Raw genomic sequence first — 9903 nt, forward strand, 5'->3', positions numbered from 1 at the left:
AGTGCTGAGCACATATTCCAGTGGGGAGGTTCCGGGGCACCACATCAGCTGACACTCCCTGACTTGTCCTTTCAGATGACTTGTATTTAGCTTGAGAAATAACTGAACCTGCTCATCTTGGGATGTTCCACCTCCAACCTCACCCTGTGAGGCTGCAATCTCTCACATGGCTGAGCCTGAGTTCTTGAGATTCATGTCTATTTTGGAGCAATCAGATTGCATTTTGAATTTGAACAAAAGAAGAATGCTTGATGTTTTTGTGCTTCTTCTCACGTGATGAGAAGATATAGATATTGTATATGCTGTTGCTTTGTTTTATTGTGGGTTATTTTGAAATCTTCATGGGGAAGCAAGTTAGGCAGACAATATTAAAATGAAGGAGAATGAGAACAAGGGAGTTTCCATTTGAGAAAGAATTCCTCCATGTTGATTTCAAAGAACAGTGAACTAAACTTGGCCGTTCTCCTCAAGTAGCACTTGCCTCGTTTCCAGAGGCTATTCAGTTGAAATGAACTTCATGGTAGATAAGAAAAAGGCAAAATTCTTGGATCACAATTTCACAAATGTGGTCTGTCTTCCTTAATTCATCCAATGTTTTCTTGCTGCATAAGAAAAAGAGCATTGTCTTTGAATTATGGCATATAGAGGGAGAGTCTTTGTAGTAAAACACAAATTTCTGGTAAGGAAAAATGCTAAATAGGAAGAAAGGGGAAGCAATCCAATGTTATAATGATGGTTTTAGAAGCTGAAAATATATATCTTCACAGGTTGGACAAGTACTGCCAGCTCATCAGAAGAACTTTGCCCTCTTTCCCTGCAGGAGATACCACCTGTTAACATAGTTACCTGTTTTGTTTAGACATTGCTAAGTAATGGGAAAGCTGTTCTCCTAGCAGTTGCCTTGTCAGCCACCTCCCGCAACCTCACCTGCTTAGCCTTTGATATGTCCTCCCCAGTCTCTGGAGACATGGTCTTCAAGTGTCCAGCACCTTCCACATTTCCACAAAGCCCACCTTGCCACTGTCCATTACTACACTGTGGATCTCTTCCCAGTGTCCAGCTCCACAGTAACCACCTAGACAATGTCTGCCTAAGGCTTCTCCTTTGAAGCTTCCTGTGTATTTCCCAAAGCTGGAAGAGTCTCGGAAGCTGGCAGGGCCAAAACACCACAAAGACAAATGGATCCTCCCTTTTATGGCACTCTATCAAATTCTATTCAAAACCTGTTACGATGAGAGGTGGCATCTCACCTCTCATCATGTGTCAGAGGCTGATGCATCTTCACCAAGCGTCAGCCTCTAATCTCTTTGTGATGACACGTAACAGAGAAAGGCTTCTTTCCTGAACTTATTACCACGCAACATTCTAGGAGTAAGTTGAGAAAGTACTGTCCTCATCCATACCAACCTTTCCAGAGCCTCAGAAAGCACTTAGGTCAAGTCCAAACTTCTTACAGTGATCTATCTGCCCTTCTGTGCTCTAGGCATTGATTTCCATCCAGTGGATGACTGTGTTTAATGTCTGCTTTGTGAATTATAAGCCTATTTCATAATTGTCTTAACCTAGCTTCTCCAGAAAGTTATGCCTGATGCTAAAGCCTCATAGGGAGGGTTTCATTTGGGAATGTGACCCCAGAGTAAAGGAATAATGGACATGGGGATAACTGAGAAGGAAGGAACTTCCATTCAAAGCAGCATTATCATTTTGTACATCACCATGCACAACTGGTGGTCAAGCCCATGAGACCTTTCGAGGATCTTTAGGAAATGGTCTCTTTATCCTGGAGATGAAGGCAGGAAGTATGGATCCATAGCCCCCTGTTCACTCCCCTTCACCACCACTTTTTGTCCAATCTGGCTCCATGTGCATTAATCCCCACACTTCCAGACTGAGGACAAGAAAGTGCACTGTGTTCCACAGGTGCCCTGCACTGTAGTACCATAGAAGCCTTGGATCAGGAATGGAGAGGAGGTTCCTCCACAAAGCTCATCTAGACCTACATGGGAAGGGCCACATGACAGTGTGTAAATATGAGGTAGGGCAGAGAGAATATGGAGGGATACCCAAGAGGTATCAAGTACACTTAACCAGCTAGATCAAGATATAAGAAAATTAGCAGCATCCATCATCCTGAGAAGAGCATCAGTGTGAAAGTCAGAGGCATGTGGGGAGATGCTGGCTGCAATCAGAAGCCGTATGGCTTCCTAGCAAATTGATTGGCTAATCTAGCACTGCTGGTGAAGAAATTGACCTTCCCTGTATAGTAGAAAAAGCCTTAATACCCAACTATTCAGTGCACTTTAGACACAAGCAGAAGGGTAAAGGAGAAATTCAGGAGCTAAAAAGAGAAAGGTGTTGCTGGGGGAAAGGAGTTACAAGTCAGGTAGGTGCATCAGATCAAAGCCTAGAGAATGTTGAGTAACAGCCTCCCTTTGCACTCAGAGATATGGGTCCAGGAAAGACACAAGAGGTGGGGCCCAGCCTTGGAGCCGAGGTTCAGGTCAGCTGGGTCCATGCTAGTGCCATGGAGGACCAAGGAGCCAGAAGCAGGTTGCCCTAGGTCTGAGAATCCCACCAGATCAGCAGCAAGGCATACTTGATACTCCCTTTGCAGGGTCCTTAGAGATGGGTAAGGAAAGGCTTATATCCAAGGCTAGAGGAGAGCTAACTTGATGCAAGAAGGCTGGAACTCAGGCATGGTGCTGGCAGTGGCCCCAGCCCAGAGGGAAGTGACTACTTAAACTCTAGCAGAGAAGGAAACAGATGGATGGGGATAATAGCAGAAACATCAGCATCTTGCTGAGTCCTTACCGCTCTTCCCAGCTCATTCCATGAGGCTTGTCACAAGGGAGTGTTTCCCTTATAAAAAGACTTTCTACTAATTCTCAAAGCAGCTTCTGGGTGTTTTATAACAAATAATGTCATTCATTCATCCATCTGTTCTATAATTGTCAATCCGCTGAGCATCTACTGCACACCAGGGACCATGTGGGGATGGAGGTAGAATAATGGCTAGGGTACTCAGTTGTAGGGGCTTTTGGTGGTGGCTGGCTGGTCCTGGGCTCAAGTTCAGGGGAGGTGACACAGCTGTGGAGCCAGCAGGTACTCCAGAAACATTTAGGTAAGCAAAATAAGGAGAGAGGAACCACTCAAACACTTGGGTTTGAAGAATGATTTGAATATTCCAAAGACCACAGCTTGTCACAGACTGGGGATTGAAGTTAGGCCTGGATTAGTGACCTCAGTTTCATTTTATCTTGAACAGAGTCAACTCTGGTATAAGAGATCAGAGAGTCTCATATCTCTCATCCCTGCGTTGTCCCCAGGAAGAGATCTTCATGACCCTTCAGGTCTTCAGGGCCTGCTGTCACATTAGAACAAATGGATGGGCCAAAGGGGCCAGGTTGCTCTGGGGCTGCTGAGCCTGACTGCCTCCCCAGTGTTTTTTCATTGATGGGTGCCTATGCCCTGTCCACTATTGACTGTGAGGTCTTTCTTGGAGTAAAGGCTTTTTAGGGCCAAAAGAATTATTTTAGCCTTTCCTTTCCCCTCCCAGGCCCGGGTACAATGAGTGATAGATAAACAGAATTATTCCTTTTTTCCACCTGGGAAAATTCATGCCACCATGCCCTTGGCCCCAGAAGAACCAGAAACACCTATTGTTCATCTCCACATCTATTTCATATACCAAGCAGCCCAACAAGCCTGGTCTGTGCTGAGGATTAGGGCCTTTCAGAAAACAGGACTGTTTCTGGTTCCAGCAGCCCTAGAATTTCTTCCTTCTCTCTCCTTCCAGCCAACACCACTCTCACCCTAAACACTACATCTGGCTGCAAAGGGTGCTCGGTGGGGATAAGGCCCAGGTGACTTCATTGTCAAATAGCAAGTGCCAGAAAAATGTTGAGCAGGTAGTTTCATCACAAAAGCTGAGCAAACAGGTAAGTGAGGGGGGTGGGGTGAATTATGTTTGGCAGGCAAAGAATGAAGACATAGCAGCCCAAAAGAGTCCCATTTCCTTGAGACAGGTCTTGATGTCTGTATAAAAAGCCAGTTCGCTGGAGACACCACACCAGGTCTAAGTCACCACACACCCTCCTCCTTTCTGTGTACCTGGTGAGTCTCTTTCTTTGCAACTTTTTACCAGCCACTCAAGGTATTTGACTGTTATTGGAACCTCCTTGGCCTGCTTGGTATCTTTTTCTGCATTATTGAAGTTCAATCATCAGAGTTAACAGCCTCTAGAAATATCTTTGTTTTTTTCCAGTAATCATAGTTTGGCCTTGAAGGGACTTAAGACATTATCAATTCTGCCCCATCAGTTCTTGCTGTGTCAGTGAGAAGGGGACTGGCTTGTGCAAGAACTCAAAGTTAGCAGGATAAGGACCAGAATTGAAGTCCATAGCACTTTCAGTGGCATTTCTTTCTTTAGTCATAATTTTAATGCAGAGAATTTTATTCTTTCAACAAATCATTTTGTGAGAATTTACTATGTTTGGCACTCTGGCTGCTATAAAAAAACAATTTAGACAACAGGGAATTTACACTATGAAACTACAATTTATTCAGGAAAATAAGGCATGGGCACGAAGAGCTTAAGTACCATGTAGAAAGTCACTAGCGTAAGGCAATAAGGACAAGTAAAGTTCTAGGGCCGTCTGGGGAGACAGAGGAGTTCTGAAAGGCTTGCTCTAGAAACACTCCCAAAAGTATCGTATGAGGTGCTGTATGATCTGTGGTGGCTGGGTAGTACTTGAACAAGCAGAAAAGAGAAAAACATTTGAGGCAGAGGAGGGGGTGAGCAAAGCCAAAGGTGGGATCATGTGGGATTCTAGAGAAGTCAGTAGTTATCTTATAGATGATAAGCCGTTCTATTTATCAGAAATGTGTGGGTGGGCTGAAGCTACTGGTTGTTTTTTTTTTTTCCCAAATAGTATCACATTTCTATATGATTCAATAGTGTGATCGCACAATCTTGCCAGGAGCCTACTAGTGAGTTGTGTTGCTAACTGGGTTTTAAGATGTGCCAGGAAGAAAGAGACCACTGGGAGATACCCTGTGCAAGTGGATCAGGACAAAGTGCCTTTACATTCCTTCTCTTGAAAGGCTCAGAAATCATCAAAGTGTTCCTTGTGGTAGACAGTGAGGAAGGGGAAGATTGGCTTCTTAAGAGATCGGAAATGGCATTGAACGTGGCTTCTTCCTTACTTAACTCCTGTTTAAAGCATCTGTTCTGTCTCTAGGTTCAGCCTCCTTTGAAGCATGAGTTCCCAGCAGCAGAAGCAGCTCTACACCCCAACCCTGCAGCCTCAGCAGCAGCAGGTGAAACAGCCCTGCCAGCATCCACCCCAGGAACCATATGCTCCCAAAACCAAGGAGCCCTGTCACTCCAAAGTTCCAGAGCCCTACCACCCCAAGGTTCCTGAGCCCTGCCACCCCAAGTTTCCAGAGCCGTGTCCCACAATGATCGTTCCAGCACCAGCTCATCAGAAGACCAAGCAGAAGTAATGCGGTCCACAGCCATGCCCTTGAGGAACCAAGCACTGGATGCTGACTTCCGTCTCCCATTCTGCTTATGTGTCCCACTTACAATTAGCATGCTGCCACCCCGAGTCACAGTCCTTTCCCATGTGCACTCTAAAAACATGTGCTATTTCCTTTCCTCCCGCAACATTGTGAGCCTCTGAATTAGGCTCAGGGTGTTAGAATTAGCTCAGTTTCAGCTGCTTAGGATTCATCTGAAGTGTGACTGAAGGTGAAACAAGTGGATCAGCTCTGTTCTTCCCCCATTAAGTGAACTTTCAATTCCACTCCTGACTGTGTGCCCTGGTCTGACTCAGCTCCTTCCTTTCCCTCATGAAGTATGACCTACACACAAACAGGTTGGTGAGGAAGGACTTCCTTTAGAAGCATCTGATCCTGGTAGCAGTGGGTGGGAGGTTGCCCTCACTGAACATTCCTGGGCTGTCAATGAGAGGTTGTGCAACGCCATCAGAGGTTGTTGCTTTGGACATTCAGGAGTGGGGCAGGACTCTCCTCTTGCAACTCATTGAGTCACAGAGAATCTAGTTAGTGCCTGTCCAAGCTGACTCTGACTCTCTAACCTTGAGTGTCCTGCCCTCAAATCTGGCTTCCAGATTGCTGACTTACCCAGCTAATTCCTGATTATTTCAAGGGATCTTGTTCCTACATATGTGAATCTGCTCCTCCTCCCTCATTTCTTTCTGATGCCTGTAACTCAGATTCTCAAACATACCCAAAGACTCACAGCCTCCACTTTTGTTGTCTCAATCAACCCTCTTTCACTCACTGAGTGCCCACTCTGTGCCAGAAAGAGGATAAGGAGGATTCACAGTGCTTGTCTTGGGGCATTTACAGTCTTTAGAGGAATGTACTTCACTCCCCACCGCACCCCTTATACAAACACACCTACACTCATGCACGCTAGATTGGGAGTCTCCCAGAGTAACACACAAAAGCTGACCCACTGCATTCCCAGGTTGGAGACTGTTTGCTTTACACATAGTGTGGCAGGAGCCACAGGAACTGAAGACCAGAAGGCATACTGCCCTGACTTCCTGGAGTATAAAAATGTTACAGTGAAATGAAACATGACAGAATTGTTAACCATGCACTAATATATATATGCATCTATTTATATTTATATAAAAAGTATATATTTCTTTATGTTACTGGAAGACAAAAAAAATTCTCCTGCAGCAGTATAAAAAGAGACGTATTTTGGGTTGGCCCCGTGGCTTAGTGGTTGAGTGCACGTGCTTTGCTACTAGCGGCCTGGGTTCAGATCCCAGGCGCGCACCAAAGCATCGCTTCTCCAGCCATGCTGAGGCCGTGTCCCACATACAGCAACTAGAAGAATGTGCAACTATGGCATACAACTATCTACTGGGGCTTTGGGGGGGGGGGAGGAGTACTGGCAATAGATGTTAGCTCAGAGCCAGTCTTCCTCAGCAAAAAGAGGAGGATTAGCATGGATGTTAGCTCAGGGCTGATCTTCCTCACACACACAAAAAAAGAGAGAGACGTATTTTTACTTAGGTTGTTAAATGAAATAATGAAAAAACCATGAACATTTTGGTTTATCCAACAATTGTGATACTTTTGATCATAACATTTTTACCCGATTGCACTCTTTAAAATTATAAATTTTATTTGAAAATGTTTACCCTAAAAGTTCTATGATCCTAAATGTCTTTTTGTTTAATTGGTAGACAGGTCTACTATCATCTCCAAGTAAACAGTGCCTCCTAACACCAAAACCAACCAAACAAACAGAAAAAAATATGTTCTAATCATGCTATGTTTATTAGGCCACATAGGCTAACTGCTGTAACACACACCCGCTAAATTGTTCTGTCTCAACCCAGTAGAAGTTATTTCTTACTCACGTCCAAGTCCAGTGTAGGTTGACAAGGTCTTTGCTCTGTGCCATTATAAAGGGAGCCAGATTCCTTCCCTCATATGGTCTCACCGTCATTGAGTGCCTTGTCCTTCTCCAAATTCAAGTACAAGAGTAGGGAAATAGACTCAGTATGGAAAAGACACCCCTGATCTTATCCACCTGGAATCAGAAATGACATGCATCCCTTCTGTTCTTGTTAGCTTGAGTAGAACTTGGTCATGTGGCGCTCTCTACCTTACAAAGTCAGGAAATGTAGTTTATCAGTCTGTCAAAAAGAAGAAGAAAACTGATATTGGTGAGCCCTTCAAGGTTCTGCCACAGTCTACCCTTCTGGTCCTAAAATATCCATTTATTCCTTTAGTCTCATAAGCAGAATACAATCCCCCAATGAAGAAACTCCATAGTCCCATCTAGTTCAAAATATATGGTCTTTGGGTGACATGAAATTCTCTCTATCACATCTTCCTACGGCGGATATTGGTTCAGCAAACTATGAGATGAATGCATCACCATTTCTTCCTGCTACCCAGCATCCAATGGTGACACAGGTACAGGAAAACTAAATAGAAATTACCGAGAGAAAATAACAGGAGAAAAATGGTAGTCAACACGGCCCTAGTTTTCTGAGATCAGCTAGGCAAGCACTGGGAAGTCATATTCTTCCCCACCCTAACATCCAGATGTGGCAGAAGTTCTGTGTTAAGGTCTTGATTCTGCTCTCTGGAAGGAACTCCTTTTTCCTTTGTTACCCATCACTCTGCCATTGGTACGATTATTCTTTTTACGTGATCAAATGTGAAGTATGCATTGTGGATTGTGCCCTCCTTGATAAGGTAAATTTGCAGCTATCTTTCTACCCAAGCATGGTTTTAAGGCTCTTGGAAACAGTTTTATTTTGTTTGAGATCCAGCCCGTGGTTACTTCGGGAATACGATTCCTCAAAAACCTTGTAGACTTCTACTTGCTTCCAGTCAGTTCTACATGCCAATAATCATACCAAAATTTCTTTCCCAGAAATCATTCTTATGCTTATTTCATTCATTTGCTTCCTTTTCTCAATGACTTTCTTTCTCAATTGTAGCTTCTTTGAGACTATTTGGAAAAATAAACTTAGATGGGAAAACATTAAACCTTAATCCAGTCTTGGCTGAAAACCTGAGTCTTAATTGTCTTGAAACCGTTCTCGATTTGATCTTTTTCTATTTAGTATCTGGACATAATCAAATTTCCCAACCATGCAGATCTCTAGATTTCTGGTTCCCCTCTATTCCCTTGCATTTCTGTTTGCAAAAGAACCAATTTTTCTTTTTTTTTAACAGTTTTATTGAGATAGAATTCACATATCGTAACATTCAATCTTTTAAAATGTGCATTTCAGTAGATTTTAGTATATTCACAGAGTTATACAATCATCACCACCATCTAATTCCAGAATACTTTAATCATTCCAAAAACAAACTCCATATGGATGGGCTGTCACTCCCCATTCTCCCTCCCCCCAGGCCCTGGCAAACATTAGTCTACTTTCTGTGTACATAAATGATATCAAACAACATATCGCCTTTTGTGTCTGATTCTTTGACCTAGCATAATGTTTTAAAAGTTGATCTGTGCTGTAGCCTGTATTAGTATTTCATTCGTTTTTATTGCCAAATAATATTGCAGTGTGTGAATATACCTCATTCATCAGTTGATACACGTTTGGGTTGTATACATTTATTAGTTATTATGAATAATGCTGCTATGAACATTCATGTACAAGTTTTATGTGAACATATATTTTCAATTTTCTTAGGTATATACCTAGAAGCAGAATTGCTGTGTCATATGATAACTGTATGTTTCACTTTTTGAGGAACTGAGAAAATGTCTTTCAAGGTTGCTGAGCCATCTTACATTCCCACCGGCAATGTATGAGGGTTCCAACTTCTCCACACGCTTAGTGAGACTTGTTATTGTCTGTCTTTTTATTATAGCTATCCTGGTAGATATAAAGTGGCATCTCATTATAGTTTTAGTTTGCATTTCTGTAACGAATAACGATGGTAAACGTCTCTTCAGGTGCTTATTGTGCATTTGCATAGCTTCTTTAGAGAAATGTCTATTCAAAGCCTGTGCCCATTTTTAGCTGGGTTATTTTTCATTTTATTGTTGAGTAGTAAGTGTTCTTTATATACTCTAGATAAAAGTCCTTAATCAGATATATGATGTATAAATAATCCCCCATTCTGTGGGTTATCTTTTCACTCTCTCAATGGTGTCCTTTGAAGCACAGGAGTTTTTAATTTTTCTAAAGTCTAATTTACCTATTTACCTACATTTTTTTCTTTTGTCTCTTGCACTTTTGGAGTGACATCTAAGAAACCATTGCATAATTCAAGGTCACAAAAATTTATACTTGCATTTTTTCTCAGTTTTATAGTTATAGTTGTTACACTTACCTTTAGACCTATAATCCATTATGAGTTAATTTTTGTATATAG

General features: G+C 42.6%; 1 protein-coding gene across 1 annotated transcript; it reads left to right on the plus strand.

The window, feature by feature from the left end:
• Positions 1-5259: 5259 nt before the first annotated feature.
• Positions 5260-5505, plus strand: LOC131402844 (cornifin-B-like). The gene has a single exon (XM_058537367.1). The coding sequence runs from the start codon at positions 5260-5262 to the stop codon at positions 5503-5505; it is 246 nt and encodes an 81-aa protein (XP_058393350.1).
• The last annotated feature ends 4398 nt before the right edge of the window (positions 5506-9903 follow it).

Source organism: Diceros bicornis, chromosome 4 (assembly GCF_020826845.1).
Source record: "Diceros bicornis minor isolate mBicDic1 chromosome 4, mDicBic1.mat.cur, whole genome shotgun sequence".
Classification (NCBI taxonomy): domain Eukaryota; kingdom Metazoa; phylum Chordata; class Mammalia; order Perissodactyla; family Rhinocerotidae; genus Diceros; species Diceros bicornis.

Excerpts from the sequence above, each read along its gene's own strand:
- LOC131402844 (XM_058537367.1), top strand. The coding sequence starts at position 5,260 with ATGAGTTCCCAGCAGCAGAAGCAGCTCTACACCCCAACCCTGCAGCCT.